This window comes from Bos mutus, chromosome 6, assembly GCF_027580195.1.
Source record: "Bos mutus isolate GX-2022 chromosome 6, NWIPB_WYAK_1.1, whole genome shotgun sequence".
In the NCBI taxonomy this organism is placed as follows: Eukaryota; Metazoa; Chordata; class Mammalia; order Artiodactyla; family Bovidae; genus Bos; species Bos mutus.
The window spans coordinates 102102711-102127957 of NC_091622.1; the positions used below are offsets into that span (position 1 = coordinate 102102711).

Consider the following 25247-nt stretch of genomic DNA (forward strand, 5'->3'; position numbering starts at 1 on the left):
CTATTATGTTAGAGGCATTTTGCAAGATATTGGTGATTCAGCCTGACTAAGCTGGTATCTGCTCTCAAGGCATGAGAGCAGCTGTTGTCACATCTCCCATCCTCATATCTGTTAGAATTTACCTTTCTAGTTAGCACCAGGAACTTTCTGCTGCCAGTATCTGCGCCTCGGTGCCTGGAAAACCATGATACTCTAGAAGGCCTTCTCAAGGATAGATGGGAAATACTTGGAAATTGACACCTCTCCTAGTAGCTCTCAGCTTATGTAAAAGCCATAGCTCCTTCACTCTCCAAATTCGATAATTCAGAGAAACCTGCTTTACATGGTTTTACTGATGTATCACTGATTACCTTCCTTTTCTTTCCTGAATCCCTTCTCCACTCCTCTTTGTCCCTGTACCTCTCAAACACACTGCACTAAAATCCAGGGTCTGCTTCTAGGGGAACCCAAATAAAACAGGTATTTTCAGACTAACGATGGAGATGCAGAGAAAAATACATAATTATCAAATATTTTACTAAGGTACTGAGAGATAAACACAAGAGATTGCAAGAACACAGAGAAAGGTCATGGCTATTTTTTTGTTGTTGTTGATAAAGCTAACCGCTTTATCAGACAAGCATCATTGAAAATAATCTCACCTGTTGGTTTTCTACAGTTTCACTGGAATCTACGTTCTCATTCTTCAGTGCATTTTCTATTTGCTCCTCATATTCCAAGTGATAGTACATGGACTGAGCTCTTTCATTACTCAGGAACTCCTCACTTGGGGTGAAGTCGTCCTCACTTTCATTGTATCCGGGGCCATCATCACTGTCATCCTTAGCCCCATGATTTATGGCCACCTCGTTAACATCATCAGTAGGCTCCACCAATAGAGGTTCAGAAAGGGTCTTTTTATCCATCTCCTCATGGTTGCTGATAACTTCAGGGCCAGGCTTTCCTTCTTGGCTCTGCCATTCAGTATCTTGACTGGGCTTGTCGATTTTTGATGCAGTTTCTTCCTCCATTTCTGCATTGGTGTTTTCCTCTTCTTGTTCTCGGCTACCGTGTTCAAGTTCCTCTTTCTGCATCTTGCTTTCTTGAGTTGGTTGATAGGACTCTTCCAAAACAGCATCTGATTGGGTACTGTCTTCTTCCTGCTTGTTGTTAGAAGGCTCCTTGGCTAGCTCTGTCTCCCGTTCTTCTTCATCATTGTGGGTACCCACTTCACCTGGCTCTTTCTCTCCTTCCTCTTCTCCATTTGTGTCCTGATCTTGGTTTCCTTGATCACGTAGGTCTTGACTGTTCAACTGAGGATGGGAGTCATCTACAGGTTGTTTTTGGTTTTCCTCTGTCTTTGTGATGCTTTCTTGTTGGTTAGAATCTACAATGGAACTAACATCATGAGCAAGGAAGCTCTCTGGAAGTTTCTCCTTTTGAGGTTCACTCATGTCTTCTTTTAGGTCCAATGTGCCTTCAGTTGGTGAATACTCCAAATTCTCAGTTAAGTCACTTTCAGTTTTCTCTTGGTCCTGTAATCCCAGATTTTGGTTATAACTCTCTTCCTGATCTGCTGACTGATCATGGTTTTCCTCCTCTGACTTTAGCAATGAAGATTTTTCAGGCTGAAAAGAAAAAAGTTTATTCTTGAAACAAATGATAATGTTAATCTACATCATATTTGCAATTCATAAGCAACACTGAATAGTCATTATTCTTTTTCTTCAAACAATGTCTTATAAACTTATTTATGATGTTTTTCACATTCAACAACTATGAGTTTAACCTGAATTTGAATTTTGTGAAATATAAGAATTATGTACCACTTCAGCCCAAGAAGTAAAACTCATTAATCCTCACAATTCTTTTAGAGATTGGAAGCAGTTGATATGATCATTATCTTTTTTAAAAAAACCTTTCATTTTATATTGGTGTACAGCCAATGAACAATGTTGGGATAGTTTCAGGTGGACAGCAAAGGGAGTCAGTCATACATACACATGTATTTCTATGATCATCACCTTAAAAAAATTAAACTTAGAGTGAATAAGGTAGTCTGTTTAACCATGCTTTAAAATTGAGGCCTTTGGAGACTTAAAAAATTGTCCTAGTACATCTGTATTCCTTTTACCTTATGATGGGAATGGTCTTCTATGGATGTTGCAGTTTCCTTTTCATTTTCTGCATCTTCAACCTCTACAAGAGGGATTGCAGTGTGCTCAGATGTTTCAGCCTCTTGGAAGAAACTCAAGGAGTCAGCAGTTGGATTGGAATGATCAGATAGGAACCTTGCTTGTGTCTGAAAAAAAAAATTAAAAACTGACTTGTGTTATTCATGCCTAGATGTTAATGCTTACAATTTCTAGTTATTTTTTCTTGTCATCATTGTTAGTGGTAATATATTTCATTTGTAACATCAGCAAAAAGATACTCTCTCGAATTTTTAAAGATATAAGCAAATAGTCAGAATATAATCTTAAGTGATAACAAAATCCCAGTCATGATTAAAGAAGTTATATTGCAGAGACTAGGGGAAAACAGGGCACAATGATCTTAAGAATAGCAACTTTTGGAATTATTTTCAAATTATTTCCAAAATCATTTTTGGAATTATTTCAAACTTTTACAAAGCATTTAAACTTCATGATTTTGAAAACTCTTTAGCATAAAGTCAGATTGAAGTCAGATTAATCATAGGTTATCATTGCATTGAACGTTTTCTTAAGTTAATTTACAAGTGCTCACTGATAATTAGCAGAAAAAGTTATGTCTTTTATTTTGTATTTATATATATTTCCTAACACTATCAGTCTTGTATCCATTGAGAAATCATGTATAATAGTAAAAAATAATTGAATCTTGAACTAATTAATAAACTATATGAAACAGGACACCAGGTCTAGTAGGGTTGAATAGCTATTGAATATTGGTTCCTCTAGAGGAATGGTTCTATTTCTAGCAAGATTGGAGGCATAGATGAAGAGGTGGGCAGTGAGGCTTGATGGGAAAGTCAAACAACTGGACGTAGAGCCAAGCGACCTTGCTTCAAGTTTCGACTGTGCTATTTACTATCTGTCGGTGGTTTGACAAATTGTTCGTCTCTACTTTCTCATCTCTAAAGGTGCAAGGAGAAGAAATATCAAGATAAGGCTAAGTATATAACACATTTTCTGTATTTTAAAGGGATAATCCAAGTGAAAAATTACTATAGCCAGTAGTAATATCCTACAGTGGTAGTAATATGAACTGTCTGGTATCTTAGGCAGGTATTTATCACAGATCTTTATTAGAGAGATATTGTGGACACTCAGATGTCAGGCAGGTCCAAAACTCAGATTTTATTTGGATTGACTCGTCTACTCCATTAGCAAGTCCTGTATTGTTGATTGTATAATATAAAGAAATATATAGTGTATGAGGTTTTCTAAGATGTGGCTTCCTCTCTTGCTTATTATCTTTTCAACTAAAAGGAATGATCTAAATAAAGTATCCAGAGAAACTTTTTTAAGAAGATGTTTTATGTGGACCAGTTTTTAAAGTCTCTATTAAATTTGTTACAATGTTGCTTCTGTTTTGTGTTTTGGTTTTTTGGCCGCAAGGCATGTGAGTTCTTAGCACCCTGACCAGGAATTGAGCCTGTACCCCCTGCAGTGGAAGGCAAAGTCTTAAAGGCGTGGTGCTGGTGATTTAGTTGCAAAGTCATGTCCAACTCTTGCGACCCCATGCACTGTAGCCCACCAGGCCCCTCTGTCCATGGGATTTTCTCAGCAAGAATACTGGAGTGGTTGCCATTCCCTTTTCCAGGGGATCTTCCAGACCATGGGATCAAACCCAGGTCTCCTGCATTGCAGGTGGATTCTTTACTGATTGAGCCACCAGGGAAGACCCCTCCAGAAAAGCCCTCAGAGGAATGTGGAGAAAGAACGGTGGCCAGTTTGGCCTGATGGATGGCAGTAGTGGCTGAGGATCTTGGCTTTGTGGAGAGTTGCTCCCCTGGTCTGTGTCCTGCCTCCCCCACGCCCCCTCAGCAAGTTGGAAGAAATGCATGAAGAACACGACAGTTTATCTTTCAGGAATTTTCAAAGGCAAAATTCTGTTTCATCATTCTGTCCATGTATACATTTGTAACAACATACCCTCTGGAAATCCGTGTGGAATCTCCTAACCATACAGAACCCACTGATTTCTGGAGAATTCAGGCAGGTGGGAAAAATGATACAATAGTTTTCATAGGTACATCATTTGAAAAGATACTTAGCTTTTTGCCCATGGACCGAATCTGCATTAAAACACGTTTTCCTAATAGGGAAACATCTGGAATATGTCTGTAGACAGGCGTGCCATTCAAACATTTGGTTCAAAGACACTTCTGATGCCTGTTTACATTTGTGATGACAGCTGCAAGGGCAATAAAACAATGGTTCTGTGGGAACTTCCCTCTATGCTGAAAACAGTGATTCCACTTCTGTAATTTCAGAGGACAATGTATAATTCCAGCTGGAGTAGCTCCTTGATACTTAAGCACGGTTCTCAGGGGTGGTCACAAACTCAGTTTTCTAAGAACTATTGGTCCGGGTGGCATGATGTTTATCCCTGCCGACACAGATGGCAACCAGAAGTTATCCAAAAAGCAAGGACAGAATCTTGGATGCAATAGAGAGGGAGGGAAGGGACAAGAGATAAAGTGCTTCGTCTGTTTTAAGAAGGTTGATTCCTTCATTTGGTGAAAAGGGAAAAAGGCACAAATCCCTTAGTTTGACTAAGGATGATATAGATCTCTTGGGAGATAGCCAAATGATCAGCCAAGCTGTAATCAAACGAAGAAACAAAGACAGCTTTCAGATATTTTGAGGCTGCTGACACAGTCTCAAACAATCTGCTTTCTGTGTGGCTGATTTATTACAGGGTGAATGCTGGGGCCAGTATATCTGGGTGTGAAGAAAAGAATGTTTCAGTCCTGTCTGCTTTCAGCATGCTTGCTTGGACATATCTCCAAGGATAAATGAGGATCTGATTAATTTATATCATTTTCCTGTGCCTAACCTCTTGGTTCCTCTTTTTATTATAGACTCAGAATTTTTCAGTCAGGATGTATTGATCTTGCAGAAACTACTACTGAAGAGTGTGGGTATTTGCGCCAAGATTTCTCAAACTGATTTATTAGATTTCTCGTATGAGTGTGGTGAGCTTCCACAGGAGAATTTATTTCTTCCTTTTCTCTTTGGTATTGGGCTAATAGACTGTTAGCAAACAGTTTCACTTATATTTATATTTGTAGAGACTGATAGTTCTTGAAGAAATTTATTTTGAAAAAGTGCCTTATTTCATTTTTTTTAATGTTATTTATTTATTTGGCTGCTCTGGGTCTTAGTTGTAGCATGTGGGATCTAGCTCCCTGACCAGGGATCGAACCTGGGCCCCCTGCACTGGGAGCTCAGAGTCTTAGCCACTGGACCACCAGGGAAGTCCCCTTATTTCATTTTTACTAGTCATTCATTCCCTGCATGGGAAAAATAAAATGATTAAAATTAAAAAAGAATTTTAAACTATTATATAAGAACACTTTTATTTACTTATTTATTTTTTGGTTGGGGCTGTCCTTGATCTGGAGAAGGCAATGGCACCCCACTCCAGTACTTTTGCCTGGAAAATCCCATGGACGGAGGAACCTGGTGGGCCGCAGTCCATGGGGTTGCTGAGTCAGACACGACTGAGCGACTTGACTTTCACTTCACACTTTTATGCATTGGAGAAGGAAATGGCAACCCACTCCAGTGTTCTTGCCTGGAGAATCCCAGGGATGGGGGAGCCTGGTGGGCTGCCGTCTATGGGGTTGCACAGAGTCGGACACGACTGAAGCGACTTAGCAGCAGCAGCAGCAGTCCTTGATCTGTTTATTTCTTACCAGTTTAGGGCTTTATAAAATCAAGTGATATGATTAACACATTACTAAGTAAATAGCACAAGCTCAAGAACATTTTTTTTTTTTTAATGGAGGATTCCTAAACTGAATGTCAGGAGGGAGAGAATTAAGTAACAACAGAGGAAAGGACAGTTACCGGAATAGCACCTGCAGTTCCCAAAATGCATAGGAAAAAAACCACAGTCTTCATTGTTCTAGACCTGTAAATCAAGAAGATAATTAACAGTCATGGGTAAAAGTTTCTTTGTAAGAAGTTAAAAGATACTCTTCTTAACAAATACTGAGCTTGATACTGTCCTTTGTGTTTAAAGGCACTTGTCTTTGTGGATTAACGTGTCTGAAAAGACAGATTCATGGCAGTTTTTACCCAGTCGTGTCCCAGTGAGACTGCTCCTGGATTTTTTGGCCCAGCTGTGTTTGGCAGAACTTGTCTCTGTTGTTGACTGTGCTTCCTTAATTGGAGGCGTATGCAGATCTTGGTCTGAAGGTTTGTAAGTGTTCACAATGAATGTAAAAGTCACAAAGTGAAGTAATACAGTGTGTTAGGTTTGGATTCAACAAACTGCTTCTTGGTATTGGAGAAACTCACGCATTCAGTGCAGAGTTTTAGAAATGGGAGATGACTGTCTTAGATGATTTTTCTTACAATCATAGTTTTATATATAAATGCATCCCTAGAGCTTAAATAATACTTTGATGTTTTAAGGAAAGGGAGCAGTTTCTTCTGTTAGTTACTCATATTTTAAAATAAATGCTTAAGTTAGTATTTAAAAATGTATTAATATTAAACATTATCCAACTGATTTAATACTATATCAGCTATCACTTCACACACACACGCACGCACACAACATACATGGACACATATACACAATATTCTCCTTTTTCCCCCTCTTCCTAAAGTAACTGTATCACAATTCCTGTTTAAATCATTATTTAACATTATGACAATGTAAATATTCTTCACAACTGAGCCAAATAGTAATTTCTTGCGTTGAATCATTTTAAAATTTATTTTCTTGAACAATATTTTGCTTTTGTCTGGATCTAGAAACTGACTCCTTTTTAAAAATAATTTCTCAGGTACCCATCACTTACTCTTCCCAAATTTTCAAAGGCAGGTGAAGCTATTAAAATCTTAATCTAGAGTTTAATATTCATACACTCATTCCATCAGTATTTATTAAATTTATGGAACTCTAGTCATCTCACACGCTAGTAGAATAATGCTCGAAATTCTCCAAGCCAGGCTTCAGCAGTACATGAACCATGAACTTCCAGATATTCAAGCTGGTTTTAGAAAAGGCAGAGGAACCAGAGATCAAATTGCCAACATCAGCTGGATCATGGAAAAAGCAAGAGAGTTCCAGAAAAACATCTATTTCTGCCTTATTGACTATGCCAAAGCCTTTGACTGTGTGCATCACAATAAACTGTGGAAAATTCTGAAAGAGATGGGAATACCAAACCATCTGACCTGCCTCTTGAGAAACCTATATGCAGGTCAGGAAGCAACAGTTAGAACTGGACATGGAACAACAGACTGGTTCCAAATAGGAAAAGGAGTATGTCAAGGCTGTATGTTGTCACCCTGCTTATTTAACTTATATGCAGAGTACATCATGAGAAACGCTGGGCTAGAAGAAGCACAAGGTGGAATCAAGATTGCCAGGAGAAATATCAATAAGCTCAGATATGCAGATGACACCACCCTTATGGCAGAAAGTGAAGAAGAACTAAAAAGCCTCTTGATGAAAGTGAAAGAGGAGAGTGAAAAAGTTGGCTTAAAGCTCAATATTCAGAAAATGAAGATCATGGCTTCCGGTCCCATCACTTCATGGGAAATAGATGGGGAAACAGTGGAAACAGTGTCAGACTTTATATTTTTGGGCTCCAAAATCACTGCAGACGGTGATTGCAGCCATGAAATTAAAAGACGCTTACTCCATGGGAGGAAAGTTATGACCAACCTAGATAGCATATTCAAAAGCAGAGACATCACTTTGCCAACAAAGTTCTGTCTAGTCAAGGCTATGGTTTTTCCAGTGGTCATGTATGTGAAGAAAGCTGAGCGTTGAAGAATTGATGCTTTTGAACTGTGGTGTTGGAGAAGACTCTTGAGAGTCCCTTGGACTGCAAGGAGATCCAGCCAGTCCATTCTGAAGGAGATTAGTCCTGGGTGTTCATTGGAAGGACTGATGCTGAAGCTGAAACTCCAGTACTTTGGCCACCTCATGTGAAGAGTTGACTCATTAGAAAAGACCCTGATGCTGGGAGAGATTGGGGGCAGGAGGAGAAGGGGATGACAGAGGATGAGATGGCTGGATGGCATCACTGACTCGATGGACATGGGTTTGGGTGGACTCTGGGAGTTGGTGATGGACAGGGAGGCCTGGCATGCTGTGATTCATGGGGTCGCAGAGAGTCAGACACAACTGAGCGACTGAACTGAACTGAATCATTTATGTTTTAGATCAGCATATTATTTTTCTACTGTTTTAGAAAACTGTTAAAATATAAAATAGTATAGTTTAGCACAGGGTGTCTCTATCTTGGCACAACTACCATTTGGGGCGGGATGATTCTTAGTGGTGGAGGCTGTCCTGTGTGTTGTAGGATGTTTGCAGCCTTGCTGACTTCTTCTACCCACTACATGTCAGTAGCAGGTCCCCTAATCCCCACACGTTATGGCAATCAACAATATTTCTAGACATTGCCAAGTCACCCTGGAGGGCAAACTCACCTGATTTGGAACTACTGGCTTAGTAGAAGGAACATGGTGCTTTGGGATTAGAAACACACATGGTTGAACGTGAACCCACACTTGCCATCCACGGAATCTTTGGCAAATTACTTAACCCTCTGAGCCTCAGATTCCTCATCTGAAAATGGGGATAACACCTGTGATGGTTAATTTTATTTTATTTAAAAAATTTTTTATTTTGTATTGTTATATATCCAATTAACAATGTTGTGACAAATTCAGGTGGACAGCAAAGGGACTCAGCCATATACATACATGTATCCATTCTTCCCCAAACTCTCTTCCATCCACACTGCCACATAACACTGAGCAGAGTTCCCGGTGCTATACAGTAGGTCTTTGTTGGCTATGTGATGGTTAATTTTATGTGACAACTTGACTGGCCTGTGGGATGCCCAGGTGTCTGGTTAAACATTATTTCTAGGTGCATCTGTGAATGTGTTTCTGAAGAGATTAGCATTTGACTCAGTCATCTGCATAAAGCTGATTGCCTTTTAGTGTGGGTGGACTTCATCCAATCTGGTGAGGACCTGCATAGAACAAAACGATGGAATAAGTGAGAATTTGCTCCCTCAGCCTCACCGTTTGAGCGGGAACACTGGTCTGGATGGATGCTCTCTGGATGGAACATATACTCATCAGGGCCCCTGGTGCTCAGGCCTTCAGACCAGAGCTGCAGAGTTAACCGGAATCACCATGCTTACTGGTCTCCAGCTTGCGAAGGCAAATCACAGAACTTTACCAGTGTCTATAATTGAATGAGCCAATTTCTTACACTCAATCATTCTCTCTGTCTGTACACATAAACATATATATCCGCCCCACCAACCCTGGAGAACCCTAGTACAACATCTAATTCAGTTCTGTGAAGATTGTTGGTAGGAGGTGGGAGGGAGGCTCAATGGGGAGGGGACTGTGTATACCTATGGCTGATTCATGTTGATGTATGTCAGAAACCAACGCAGTATTGTGATTATCCTTCAATTAAAAAGAAAGAAAAGCAGAAGAAATAGTATTTGTAAAAATGCCTGATGCCTAAGAAGTGCTCGATTCATCTTTTTGCTTTTTTCATCTTCCGTAAAAGTCAAATAGCAATTCTTGGACAACAGTGTAGAGCCTCAGAAAATAATATAATCTAAGTTTTGCCATGAGGTCAGAAGAATTTTCCAGTGGAACATATAAAGTCCTTTTGCCCACACATTGACCAAAGCTCCCTTTAACTCCAGGAGTCTTTCCTACGTTCATCACAAGTAACGATGGAATTGGGCTAAGAGACTGTTAACCACTCTTCTTTAAAATGGTAGCAACACAAAAGCACAATCAATCAGCAAGAATATTGTGGGTTTTAAGGCTAATTTCCATCTGATTTTAGTTTTAATAGCACTGCTGCTAAGTCGCTTCAGTCGTGTCTGACTCTGTGCGACCCCATAGACAGCAGCCCACCAGGCTCCTCTGTCCCTGGGATTCTCCAGGCAAGAACACTGGAGTGGGTTGCCATTTCCTTCCCCAATGCATGAAAGTGAAAAGTGAAAGTGAAGTCGCTCAGTCACGGCCAACTCTTTTCGACCCCATGGACTGCAGCTCTCCAGGCTCCTCTGTCCCTGGGCTTCTCCAGGCAAGAACACTGGAGTGAGTTGCCATTTAATAGCACTATGTATAGGTAATTACATTTGAGAACACATTTCCCTTTGATTTGATCACAGGATCTTACAAATTCCCTTCACTTTCTCAAATCGAATGAAACCAAATGAGTAAAAAAGAAATATGTGTCCATTTGGCCAGAGCCTGCATTACTCAATCACTCTTTTATCCATTTATTGAGCACTTACTAGACTCTGCCTAAGCACAGGGCCACCTTGTTCCTGTCTGAAGAGTTACAAAGGAGGGTATCAAGTAAATCAATGATTTAGTATAATGTGATGAGTGTATACATAATGCAGTGGAAATACAGATAAGAAGCATTTACAATTAGGTAGTTATAATGCTAACATTGATTTCCCAGGTGTCGCTAAGTGGTAAAGACCCCACCTGCCAATGCAAGAGACATAAGAGACATGGGTTTGATCCCTGGGTTGGGAAGATCCCCCAGAGAAGGAAATGGCACCCGACTCCAGTATTCTTGCCTGGAGAATCCCATGGACAGAGGAGCCTGGCAGGCTATACAGAGTCAGACAAGACTAAAGTGACTTAGCACACACACACACACACACACACACATACACTGCTAACATTTACTGAGTCTTAAGGGCTTAAATTTTAGGTACCGTTCTAAGGGTTTTGCACATACTAACTCTTTGAATCTTTTAAATGATTCTACCAGCTAACACTTGATTTTCATCATTTTATTAGTAAGGAAATTAAGGGTAAGTAACATGTTCAAGGTTACTCAGCTAAGTGGCAGAACCAATGTTTGAGACCTAGGAATTTGCTTTTGTGTCTGTGTTCTTAACCATTACACTCTACTGCTCCTGTATAGAAAAGGCTTTTAGAAGAGGAAGTTTTTGACCTGAGATTTGAAAAATCAGTCAGTACTCATTAGCTGTATGAAAGACAGAAGGGCAATCTGAGGATGCAAACAGCGTGGGTGACGGTCCAGAGTCGTAAGACAGTGTAGGTTTGTGTTTCTAGGGTGTTAGTGGGTGAAGCAGAGGGAGATAAGGCTCCAAACAAGGCAAGTCTTTGTGTGTTAAACTAGGAATTTTAAATTCCAGCTGAAAAACTATGGGGCCTCAATGACTGATTGTAAGTGGGGGAGTGATATAATCACATCTGAATGTTAGAAAGGATCCTTGGTACAATGATGTGTGGGACAGATGAGTAGAAAGACTTACCAGGAGGAAATTGCAATATCAAGATGAGAGATGGTCAGAGCCTTAAATTTTGCCTTTGGTCTTAAGAATGGAAAACAAAGAGACAGATCCAGCTTGTCGTGGTTCATGAAAGCCAGTTGCTAACTTTCCAGGAATTTTGTGAGCTGGCTATTAAACAAAGCCATCATTGAAAATTAAATTATATACACTTATAATTTAATTATGTTAAAACAAAAGAAATACTCAAAAGTCACCCCTTTATACTTATTTTTACTACCTTACCACGTATTCTCTTAAGGTATTTATGCCTGTTGTATCTGTAGGTGGAAATACTATATAATGTGTGGTAATGCACTTCTCTTCCCAAGTCTGTTCAGTGATGTCACATTAATAGCCTGAAATCAACCAGGGCGGGAGGATTACACCGTGGAAATCTTCAAATGCTACCTAATTCCACCATCTCCCTGCAAAAGCTGGTTGTTAAACATTTGCTGGTATACTGGTGGATAGTTCTGAGAAATATTTAAAGGCAGAACTGCTAAGTCGCTTCAGTCGTGTCCGACTCCGTGCAACCCCATAGACGGCAGCCCACCAGGCTCCACCGTCCCTGGGATACTCCAGGCAAGAACACTGGAGTGGGTTGCCATTTCCTTCTCCAATGCATGAAAGTGAAAAGTGAAAGTGAAGTTGCTCAGTCGTGTCCGACTTTTAGCGACCCCATGGACTGCAGCCTACCAGGCTCCTCCGTCCATGGATTTTCCAGGCAAGAGTACTGGAGTGGGGTGCCATTGCCTTCTCCAAAAGGCAGAACAGGTAGGACTTAATGACAAATTGTATACTGTGGAAAGAAGAGAAGGAAGAGGGTTGGGCTATTATATTTCTAATTTGGGCCACTGGGTACACAGTAGTGTTAATACTAAGATAAGGGATTATAAGAGTTTTAGAAGAAAGATGATGAATTAGTTTTGAACTTGTTGAATTTGAGTAGAGATATACTTAGATAAGCAGCTTCCCTGGTGGCTCAGATGGTAAAGGGATTGCCTGCCACAATGTGGGAGACCTGGGTTCCAGGCCCTGGAGAAGGGAATGGTTACCCACTCCAGTATTCTTGCCTGGAGAACTCCATGGACAGAGTTCTCCTGGTGGGCTACAGTCTATGGGGTTGCAAAGAGTCAGACACGATTGAGCAACTGAGACTTCCACATACTTAGATAAACGGGTCTGGAAGTAAGCATGAAAAGCTTACTTTACATACAATTGAATAGAACAGAGGGCAGGAGCCAGCACCCTGGTTAGTGTAGATCATTAGGTGCTGTTGGAGGATGGGAAGACGAAAGATACAAACGATGAGAGACAGGAGAGTCACGTAAGGAAAAGAAAATGTTGAATGTTAGTGAGAGGTCAGAGTAAACACGGCTAAGGATTATCCTTGCCTTTGGAAATGCAGAGGTTAGTGGAGAGTTGAAGAAGAGTAGGTGGTTTTGGTGCGATAGTGTCAGTGGAGGCCAGTCTTCAGTAACTGGGGAGTAAATAGACAGCAGAGGAGTGAAGACAGTGAGTGTAGACCACTCTCAAGACGGTTGGCTGGGAGGGACTTTCCTGGCGGTCTAGTGGCTAAGATTCTGCTCCCAATGCAGGGGCCAGGGTTTGATCCCTGGTCAGGTAACTAGATCCCACATGCCTCACCTAAGAGTTCACATGCCACAACTAAAGATCCTGTGTGCCACAAAAAAGACTGAAGATCCCACACATCACAACTAAGACTCAGCGCAGCCAAATCAATCAATCAATCATCATAATAATAAAAAGATAGCTGGCTATGAAAGGAAGGAGAGTAAGATGATAGCTAGAGGGGAAAGTACAGTCACAGGAAATGTTTATTTGTATTCTAATATGCTGATCCATATCTCAGGAGGCACTAGTGGTAAAGAACCTGCCTGCCAATGCAGGAGATTTAAGAGTCACAGGTTTGATCCCTGGGTCAGGAAGATCCCCTGGAGGAGGGCATGGCTACCCACTCCAGTATTCTTGCCTGGAGAATCCCATGGATGGAGGAGATTGAGGGGCTACAGTCCATAAGGTCACAAAGAGTCAGACACCTACGTGGTCATCCAAGCATTTTCTCTGCGGAGGGGAAGGCATAAGTAACGAATGAGAAGGTAGATGGGAAGACGGGAGCTGTGGTAAACACGACGACCTCCAGTGAACCGCACCTCCTGGGTTACATACACTGCGATTTTGCCCCTGGCCTTGTGACTACCTTGGTCAATGAGACATCAGCCAGTATGATGACAGCAGAGGCCTGGGAAGCACTTACACGGTGGGATTTGTCGTCCTGTGGAAGCCATCTGCCATGATGTAAAAAAGCCTGGACTGGAGGCCAGTCCAGACTGCTGACCGGTAAGTGGCCTCATGAAAAAGAACCTGGAGGATGAGAGCCTGTGGGAGGTTCAGCCCCAGCAGAGCTCCCAGCTGGCTGAAGCCTCCTGAGTGACTCCAAAGTCAACAGAGGAACGACCCAGGTGAGCTCAGGACGGATTGCGGAGTCATGTGCAAATAAGGGGACTGGGTTGAAGCCATTTGATTTTGCGGTGGATTGTTATGCAGTAATAGATAATGAAAATGGGGGAAAAACAGAGAAGCTGCCTCAGTCAATGGGAAGGCAGTATTGCTCAGTGATTAAAAGCATAGGCTCTGAAAGGGGACTTTCTGGGCTTTAGTACTTAATTTGTTTAATCTTGGGTAAATTATTGAGCTTTTTGAAGCCTCAGTTCTTTATCTGTAAAGTGATGATGGAGATTAAGTAAGATGATAAAATGTCAGTAAGCCCTTGATACATATTTGCTCGGTAACGACAGAGGATGAGATGGTTGGATGGCATCACCGACTCAATGGACATGAATTTGGGTGAACTCCGGGAGTAGGTGATGGACAAGGAGGCCTGGCGTGCTTCAGTCCATGGGGTCACAAAAAGTTGGACACGACTGAGCAACTGAACTGAACTGAAGCCTTTGATACTACTTAGAAGAGGAGAGAGTCTTTGTTCTTCCAGACAAAAGGGAGGAAAGCTTAATTGTAGGGGTCTGTTGAGGGGAGGCCCCTAGAAATATCAGTTCATTAAGTTGGATGTATTTACACCTTCCTCACATTTATATAGCATTTCATAGCATGTAAAATATTTTCTTGCATACTGTCTCATTTTATCCAATAAGGAAAGGAGAAGAGATAATATTTAACTATAAAGAAACAGAAGCTTGGGGATTCCCTGGTGGTCCAATGGTTAGGACTCTACACTTCCACTGCAGGGGGCATGGTTTCCATCATTGGTTGGGAAACGAACATCCCACATGCAGCATGGTGTGACCAAAAAAAAAAAAAAAAGAAAGAAACAGAAGCTTGAATTATCTAACTTATTTGGCTATATATATATCCCTGGTGTCTCAAATGGTAAAGAATCTGCCTGCAATTCTGGAGACCCGGGTTCAATCCCTGGGTCAGCAAGATTCCCTGGAGAAGGGAATGGCAACCCACTCCAGTATTCTTGTCGGGAGAGTCCCAAGGACAGAGGAACCTGGTGGGCTGCAGTCCGTGGGTCACAAAGAATCAGACACGACTGTGTGACTGAGCACACATGTAAAGGCTTAAGTGGTGAGTAAGGACTAGAACATGGCACTCTGGACTCCAAGTCCAGGGTTCTCTCATGGTTTCACAGAACAGGCTGCAGAATAGAAATCCAAAGTCTGGCTTTGGGCCCTGGCTCTGCCAAGTACTAAATACTACTTTGAGCAAATTATTGAAACTCACCAAATTTCATCTACAGAATGGGAATTACAAATCCAGTGTCAAAGGGCACCATTGAGGCGGGGAAGCTCTTTGTGAACTCGAAACATACATGTGTAAATGAGTATTATTTCTATTGCTCTGTCTGGTGCTTGTCATCAAGATTATAATTATAGGGACCACTTCCCTGACGTCCATGGGCTGAGTCCATGCTCCCAATACAGAGGGCCTGGTTTAATCCATGGTCGGGGAACTAAGATCTCATATGTCTCAACTAAGTCCCAGAGCCACAGCTATGGAGTTCGTGCACTGCAATAAAGGTCCAGCAAGAGAGAAAAAAAAAATCCCATAATAATAGTATCATTATAGCCATTATGTCTTATATTTAGAGTGAAAGTGAAAGTCGCTCAAGTAGTATCTGACTCTTTGAGATCCCATGGACTAAACAGTCCATGGAATTCTCCAGGCCAGAATACTGAAGTGGGTAGCTATTCCCTTCTCCAGGGGATCTTCCCAACCCAGGGATCAAACCCAGGTCTCCCACATTGTGGGCGGATTCTTTACCAGTTAAGCCACAAAGGAAGCCCAAGAATACTGGAGTGGGTAGCCTGTCCCTTCTCCAGGGAATTTTTCCAACCCAGGAATCAAACTGAGGTCTCCAACATTGCAGGTGGATTCTTTACCAGCTGAGCTATCAGGGAAGCCCTATATTTAGTGTGGTATAAGAGAAATCAGCCTTCAGTGTTCCTTACTTTTTCTCCTCCCTCTTTTCAAGTCTGCTTCCCCTTGTGGATTTCAAGCTGCCCAGGAGTCCTAATTCCAGAATATGTTCACATTTAGTTCTCTTAGTAAAACCAGATCACTTGCCTTATATTCCACACATTTAAATTCTAGTTTTGCACATACATCTAATCCATAGGTAGGAGATAAAATTTGCAAGTCAGTGTCTTTCTAGTCTTAGTTAAGAGCTATTTTCACATTTGCCTTATCTCAAATGAACTATAGGATGCTGAGAATCTTGGCATAGCTGTGGAGAAGACATTTGAAGACAGGATGAGTTTGTTGTATGAGCTTCAGTGGTCAGCTGTGCAGGCTTTTGGGGAGTCAACCCCAACCTTTCTTGCATGGTTCCTGATTCTTTACTGTGTCCCAGGATGGAACTGTTTTTTAGGGGTCTCTGTTTATTTCCACATGAAATTAAAAACAAAATTTAAAGGAAGACTATGGTTATGTCATTTAGAATGATCCAAGCAGGAAAGCACCTTAAGTTTTAATTGTAAAGCAGATGCCTGTGTTGTATTTTTAAAGACAGAGCTTTGTGGAATAGCCCAGTATCTAGAAAGGACTTCCCTAGTGGCTCAGATGGTAAAGTGTCTGCCTACAATGTGGGAGACCTGGGTTTGATCCCTGGGTTGGGGAGATCCTCTGGAGAAGGAAATGGCAACCCACTCCAGTACTCTTGCTTGGAAAGTCCCATGGATGGAGAAGCCTGGTAGGCTATGGTCCATGGGGTTGCAAAGAGTCGGACACGACTAAGCGACTTCACTTCACTTCACCAGTATCTAGAAGGCAAAAGGCCTCGAGTTCCCCTGCTGTGTTCCTCTTTGTCCTTCAGACTAGTCCCGGGGCATTTTTGTCTCACTGAGCTAATTGTATTTGCGACATACTGATCAAAAATAATTTCACAGCCTTTTGCTTCTTATTTTAAGAACTGAACAAATGTACTGATTTGTGTAAATAAGACAGAGTGGAGAACTTTTCTGGGAAATGAGAAATTTTTTAAAACAACTGTAAGGCTGGAGACTACAGAAGGTTTAATTAGCTGATGCTTGCAAAATACTTTGAAAATGAAACCCATGATGATCTTGCTAAGTATGATGAATACCATTTATTCCTGGGTAAGGAAAAAGTCATATATTTTGAGACATTCAAATTTGGTGTGCACTCTACAGAATACAAATTGTTATTTTTGCAGAAAGAGCAAATAAAACTCTGTATAAAAAATGCAGAAGTGAGAAAAAATTTTGAATATAGAGTTATTATTCTTGAAGACTTAAATAATCAGTGTTTATATGAAGTTAGATAAATGTTATTTTGCCCAAATGTATGAAATTATTCAAAGGCAGCAGCATAGCTGAAAGTAAGGAGCCCTGGAATTTAAGCATAGTACGGAATTGGAAGATCTAAGTCTAGACCTGAACTATATAAATTTTTAAAAACATTTATTTAAAACAAACAAACAAAAAACGTTTATTTATTTTTTTGGCTGTGCTGGGTCTTAGTTGCGACATGTGGGATCTAGTTCCCTGACCAGGGATTGAACCTGGGACCCCAGCATTGGGAGAGCAGTGTCTTAGCCACTGGACCACTAGGAAAGTCCCCTGACCTGAACTATATGCTTTTTACCAGGCAAGAGACTTTGGTCAAGTCACTGTCTTCTTCATCTACAAACCAGGAAAAACGATAGTAGTTTTCCTATTTATCTCTTAGGGTTGTTTTGAGACTCAAATGTGGTCAAACAGGCATTTGACAATTTTACTAACTATAAAAATGAAAAAAGATATCATTTCATTGAAATATTCATAAGGATAAAGATGGCTTAATAACTGTAATAAGTAATAATTCACAGGAACTTTAATTCATCCTTTTACTTGGAGTTCTTAAATTATTATCATTATTTTTTCTTGGCTGTGCCACCTGACTTGCAGGACCTTAGCTTTCCAACCAAGGATTGAACTTAGGCTCTTTGCAGTGAAAGCATGGAGTCCTAATCACTGCACCACCAGGGAATTCCCTTAAGTTATTATTTTCTTCCCTTTGTCCCATTTTTTCCCGCCGTGGGAATACAGAGGTTAAAGATGAGAGATGGTAGGGAAATTCAAGGAGAGCCTTTTTCATCTCTTAGAAACAAAGTGTCTTATTACCAAATTTGTAAGAGAACTCATCTGGGGTTTTACAAGATGACTACTAGACTACTAGACTGTTTTATAGCCTTTTTGCAGAAGCCCAGGATTTGAAATTTCAAATGCCTGGAGGTCTTCTACTGGCTGGCTCATAGACCACCAAAACAAATATACATATGAAACATTGATATGGCAGAAACAGGTCTTCCATTAAAAACTAAATACCCACTAATGTCAACTCTATTCTAATTCATGTGAGTAGTTGTCTTGAGACAATTTCTAACATTTTTCATTTAATATGTATAAACATATAGTATAGTAATGATGACTGTAAATTTTTTTGCTGCATCTTCCATTGAGAAGTGAAGTCAAATTCTCCTCTCCTTGAATCTGGACTGGCTTTAGTGACTTACTTGACCAAATGATTGAAGTGGAAGTTGGGACTTTGGAGGTTAGCTCATAAGAAGCCTTGGAATTTTGACCTGAATCTCTCAGAACGTTTTGCTTTGGGAGTTCCAAACCATTTTGTGAGAGACTGTCACCCTACTGTAGACACTGTTCAATGATTCCTGCTGACCCCAGCTTTCAAAGTTTGCAAAGGCACAGTGTGTCTGAGTGGAGCCACTGTGGACCCTGCAGAGCGGCTCACCTGCCAACTCAGTATCCCTGAGTGACGTGCCCAGACTCCTGACCCACAAAATCTTGAGAAATTGTGCAATAAGTGTTATTTGAAAGTCACATTTGTAAGCAGCAATGAAGAATTGGCATGGGCATTAAATATCTTGAGTGAAATATTCTTTAGAAGTAGAATCACATATTCAACAATGTATTATTTTATTGAAAAAAATAGGTTCTCATTCTTGGCTGGTTAATATAGTAACTGATGCAATGGCTTATCTTTTTTGAGATTTTACTATGTGCCAGGTGCTATTGTAAATATTTCACCCATGCATCATTCATGTATTCTCACTTGTCACCTCACTTCTGCTTCAGTTTCCATTCATTCACCCATCCATTCAAGGAGAGCTTCCTGCACATCTTTCTGACCACTGTGCCCAGTTGTGACTGAGGAGCATGAAAGCCAAAGGATGCAAGAATTTCCAAAGAGGCGGCTTTGACATTCTCAAGAATCTCTCTCTTTCTAGCTCAGGAGAAATTAGTACATTCTTTCCATCCTGTAATGCGTAATTGAGGGATTATTTCAACTATATTTAGAGGATCCCCACAGGCTTATCTTAGGCAAGACTGTGCAATAACCCTGTTTTGACATCTCTTCATCATTCCTTTCAGAGTTCCTTATCTTACTGTGCCATCCACCACTCACTAATCTCGTGTGTGCCTGCTCAGCCACTAAGTTATGTCTGACTCTGCGACCCCATGGACTGTAGCCTGCTAGGCTCCTCTTTCCATGGGATTTTCCAGGCAAGAATACTGGAGTGGATTGTCACTTCTTCCTCCAGGGGATGTCCCAACCCAAGGATTGAACCTGCATCTCCTGCATTGGCAGGTGGATTCTTTAAACATGGAGCAACCTCGGTCTCATTTCATAGCTTTGTATGGGATGGACCCTTGGAGGCAGTGCTCTGTTTTCCTCCTGAGGCATTTGACAGTCCTCTGGAAAATCGCCACCCCTCCCTGCCCTGGGATGTAGGGAAGAAATGACTTGGGCCATATTTATTTTTCTTTCCTCAAATCATATTCTGATATTTGTCAATTTCCTCTTTCTCTGTGAATGTGGGGGTTTCTCATACGTTACATTTATTCATTCCTCTCCCTTTTCTTGCCTATCCTTTGAAGCACAGACTTCTGAGTATGGTCAGAGGTGGATGTGCCACAAAGCCAAGAAGCTCAAATTCTAGGGCTCCCTACTTGTGCAGGCTTCTTACAAAACCCTATGCCTACTTTCAATTTTTCTATTTTTAAAAAAGAAGGGCCCACACGTTGTGTCAACTTCTGGTTCACAAGTTCTGAATCCACTCCTGAGTATGGCTCACCTGAAGGCCTGTGGCACTTGTCAATAACAGAATTAATATCTAAGTGATTTGTTTCCTAGGGCTAGTAGCATGATGAGTCACCTTTCAAAGCCGACCTAGCCCCTGAAGTGATCAGTTACATTAGTCCTATTCTTTGCCTGCCTTTAGTTCCTCTCTCAACCCCCTAATTTATTTTGTTCTCAACCTCCTTGGAATGTCTTTTCTCTCAACGCCAGGTTCTTAGCTTTCTCCTTTGACTGCTCTTATTTGAATTTTCCTTATTAGTTAAACTCTACCAGCACATAAAACCTCTTTGGATTCAATGGAAATTGTCTCTGCTCTTTTGTTAACAGAGTAAGTCGGTTGTTGAGTTCAGCTAGTTGGGAAAAGAATTTCAAGTGCTTTCGGCTCCGTGAATGTACCAAGACTCATTCACTGGGGTTGTTCTTTTCCAGGATTAAGAAAAACAGCAAGTCATACCTAAGAACAGTTCCAAGTAACCTCATTCTCATGGTGTTGGGGAACAATGATGGGCTTTGAGGAGTAGTTTTGAGAACTGCTAATGAAAGCACTCACTCCAAGCAGAAGTCCCTTCAGAATTCAGTTCATGGTCGCAGTGGCTTGTCACGTGGCCAACATGCTGAATCAGAGAACAACTGCCCACCCCGTGGTGCTACGTTACTCCTTATCTGCCTTCTGTGAAAGCCGCAGATACAATAAACCCTAATGGATTTCGTGGCTGGGGTTTGGGGAGTTCTTTGAAAATAGGGTGAAAACCCTAGGCTTATTTATGCTGTCAGAGGGGATGTTCCAGAAAATTCTTTCAAGCAAGGAGAAGACACAGCTGGTCTACAGCTGTGCATTCTGCTTTTCCCACATTGGGAAGAGATTTTGTTCTTCTGAACATTCACACATCTTAGATTCATTCCACACCCACTCTCCAGTGTTCTTCGTCCTGAGCTGCCCCAGGGCCTGTGTGAACTGCATCAGCAGGTTTTCTTGCATGATGGTTTCTGTTGGGTTCAGCCAATGGGGTGCATTTTCAGGAGAGATTGGAGGGAAAGAGGAGAGTAAATCAGGGAATATATATTCTCAGCATCCTCTTGGTGACTATGTCCCTCACCTGAAGATCAGTGTCCCTCTCCACACAGCATTTTCTGAGTTCAAAAAGTCTTCCTCTCCCTGCTTCATACAAGTTTAGCTCTTACTAGTCTATTCCTACAACCCCTGTGACTTCGCTATGCTCTGCTCACTCCTTTGTAAATCACCCCTTAATTTCACTCTTCTCAAATTCCCTGGACCTGCTGAAAAATCTCATGGGCAGAGGAACCTGAAGGGCTACAGTCCACGGGGTTGCAAAGAGTCAGACACGACTGAAACACACTCAAGTCCACAAATTCAGTTTTCCTTCCTGGATCCATCATTTCCTTGCTGGGACTTTAAACCACACAGTCTTTGATTCAAATTTAGGATTCGTGGGTTTAAATATAATTCAGATCCACTGCCAACAAAACTTCCTCCTGCTCCCCTGTCCTGCCCTGTTTCAAGTCTTCCTATAGTAGCTATAAGGACACATTCAGAATCCTAGAGTTGGTATACAGATTATTAGGATGAAGACATTTGAAATTCAATAGAAGCAAAAAGAAACCTTCTCAGAGCTTCCCTTGCTTAACTACAAACAGAAAATTTGAGAAGTGAGAACTGTCATATAAATTCCCTCTTCAGTGTGGCTTCTACTCCCAGAAGAGAGACCGAGTGAATCTATCATAAGATCTACTCCCCTTCAAGGGAGTTCTATGACTTTGAGGGAGACCAAAAAACCACTTGTATCTTTATAGACAAGTATCACAAACTCTTATCTCATTTGTTCTAAAAACTATTTGTCTTTCCTAAAGAAACCTTTTTGCTTTTCCAATGGAAGCTGTTTCTCTCCCTTTTCTTTCTTCCACTGTGTTAGGTAGGTAAGCCTTTAACAGCTTAAGGAAAAAGCAGAGACATTACTTTACCAACAAAGGTCTGTCAAAGCTATGGTTTTTCTAGTAGTCATGTATGGATGTGAGAGTTGGACTATAAAGAAGGCTGAATGCCCAAGAATTGATGCTTTTGAACTGTGGTGCTGGAGAAGACTCTTGGGAGTCCCTTGGACTGCAAGGAGATCCAACCAGTCCATCCTAAAGGTGATCAGTCCTGAGTGTTCATTGGAAGGACTGATGCTGAAACTGAAACTCCAATACTTTGGCCACCTGATGCAAAGAACTGACTCATTGGAAAAGACCCTGATGCTGGGAAAGATTGAAGGCAGGAGGAGAAGGGGACGACAGAGGATGAGATGGTTGGATGTCATCACTAACTCAATGGACATGAGTCTGAGTAAATTCTAGGAGTTGGTGATGGACAGGGAAGGCTGGTGTGCTGCAGTCCATGGGGTTGCAAAGAGTTGTACTCGACTGAGTGACTGAACTGAACTGAACTGAACCTTTGTTGGCTTTTCTATATGTGGGAATAACCCTTTTCTCCTATTAATCTGTATTTGGTCAGTTTAATGTGCAGACCGCAATTACTTAACATAAGAGGGTGAGGAAAAATTTTTTCTCCCTTACATATCTTAGCAAGTGCACATATTTCTTTTTAAATGGAACATATCAGTCCTTATCTTTGGAGACAATAAAAAAATTACAAGATATTACATGTGATTAGCACTCAATTAAAATGATTTCACACAGGATTTGAAGGTGTTATAGAATAGAAGAATTTTGGAAAGACATATGGGCAATTAGCTCTGGGAGTGTTTTGAGTTGGAACGTGGCATTTTTCACTTTACTCTTCCATTTCCCTTTTCATGCAGTCTCTAGAATGTCCTGACACCAGGATTAATCTGGAGACTTGGGAAGTAAATGAGTCTCTTTGTTCTTTTCCTTTCCCACACCAAAGGAAACACAACTCATTAGCTTAGGCTGACTGAACATTTCTAAAAAACACTGGTTTTAGATGATTAGTCCCAGAATGGGTAGAAATTTGCCCAATCAAGAGTAATCTACTTAGCCAAATTAAAACAAAATTGTATCTTGGATGAAAAATACTGCACAAGGGAATCTGTTGTTAATTGTTTTTGGACAATGGCTATTTTGGGTTTCATGGCACTGATATGTACACACCGCATTCAATAACTGGCTATGGATCTCTAGAGATATTAACCCCTCTAACAAGATGCTGGGAAGCGTGAGGTGAGTTGGCCACCTCCAGCCATGACCACAACATCAGACCTTACTGTGGCCACCATCTAAACACAGGATTTGGGAAAGATAAAACAACAAAAATCAAATTTAGAGGCAGCATGGGCTGGAATTTTGTGTGTCACCTTTTGAGAAAGAAAAGAATTTAATCATATCCAGATCTCAGGCCGTGGTAATCTCCAACTTTTTACCCAGGTTATTTTTCAAATTATAAGAAAACATTTATTTTTGAAATCAATCACTTTGCATTGTTTTCCTATCACAGGAAGACATCAATCATCTGTTTTTATAGGTGAGATGATGCTGGTACTTTCTACCTCTCTGTCCCCCTATACTTATCTAAAAAGATACTGATGCAAGACCACTGGGAATGCCAAGGTCTATGCCAAAAGCTCTAAGCTCTTGGTTTAAAACAAAAGCTTCCCGTAGTTTTCTCTGCCTATATTTTAGAAATCATTGAAATGTTGTCCTAGAAAGAGCTTAATCTATATCCCCTTAAAAGCCTGCTGTTATGTGTGCTGGAACCGGGAAGCAGGGAAGAAAAAGAGAAGGAAAGAAGACACTCGGGGTTCAGCATCTGTGTTTTGTCCCTTGTGAATTCCAACAGAATGCTTTGTCGATTTAGAGTTAGCTCAAAGTTGTTTGGTCCCCAATAAAAGGCTGCAAAGTCTACTGAACAAATGGTTTGAGAGTTAAAAATGATTCCACTGTGCTAAGGCAGCATGAGGGACTTTCCTGGTCAAGTATCCACCTGCCAATGCGGGAGACATAGGTTTGATCCCAGGGTCAGGAAAATCCCCTGGAGAAGGAAATGGCAACCCACTCCAGTATTCTTATCTGGGAAACCCCACGGACAGAGCATCCTGGAGGGTTACAGTCCATGGCGTCACAAAGAGTCGGACACAACTTAGTGAATAAACAGCAACAGCAATAGAGGCAGTATGAAGACTTGACCAATCATGACGCCTTGAAACCAGCTACAGGTTTTCTTTGATCCATGATCAAGATCAGTTCTGACTTCTGTAGATTTTAGGTCATCTTCCCTCTGTGTCTCTATCATTTTATATAGATAATTAGGTAACTCAACTTGAATCAAGCAAAAATACATTACTTTGGGGGCTATTGAGGGTCACTCTGGATATTGGATTCTTATCCTTGTTTATTTACTTTTATTAGCTCTTTGGTCATAGCAGTGTTATGAAACTATGGTAAACTTTGTGCTGTGCTTGGTCTTTCAATTGTGTCTGATTCTTTGTGATCCCATGGATGGTAGCCCGCCAGGTTCCTCTGTCCTTGGAGATTCTCCAGGCAAGAATAATGGAATGTGTTGCATGCCCTGCTTCAGGGGATCTTCCCAACCCAGGGATTAAACCCAGGCTTCTCACAGATGGTTTATTTACTGTCTGAGTCACCAGGGAAGTCCAAGAATACTGGAGTGGGTAGCCTATCCCTTCTCTAGGGAAGCTTCCCTACCCAGGAATCGAACCAGAGTCTCCTGCATTGCAGGTGGATTCTTTACCAGCTGAGCTACCCAGGAAGCCCATGGTAAACTTTACCCTATTATATAACAGAACAGAACAAAACAAAAGCATTTATGTGTTCTTGTTCTGCTCATATGCAATTAAAAACTTATGAGTTGAGCTTCCCTGGTGGCTCAGTGGTAAAGAATCCACCTGCCAGAGCAGGATACATGAATTCAATCCTTGGTCTGGGAAGACCCCTCATCCCTTGAAGCAACTAAGCCCATGAGCTACAACTATTGAGCCTGTGCTCTAGAGCCCGGGAGCTGCAACTACTGAAGCCCACACACCCTAGAGCCTGTGCCCTGCAACAAGAGAACCCACCGCAATGGGAAGCCCACACACTGCAACAAAGACCT

The 25247-nt window shown here is 41.2% G+C and overlaps 1 protein-coding gene across 1 annotated transcript in view; it reads right to left on the reverse strand.

Moving 5' to 3' along the window:
- Positions 1 to 25247, reverse strand: part of SPARCL1 (SPARC like 1) — a 52894-nt gene that overhangs the window by 16383 nt on the left and 11264 nt on the right. The window contains exons 2-4 of the mRNA XM_005904477.3: positions 6042 to 6105; positions 2114 to 2281; positions 642 to 1607 (exon numbers count right to left, since the gene is read on the reverse strand). Coding sequence (XP_005904539.1) covers positions 642 to 1607; positions 2114 to 2281; positions 6042 to 6095 — 1188 coding nt within the window. The 5' untranslated portion in view covers positions 6096 to 6105. The remainder of the gene's footprint in view (positions 1 to 641; positions 1608 to 2113; positions 2282 to 6041; positions 6106 to 25247) is intronic.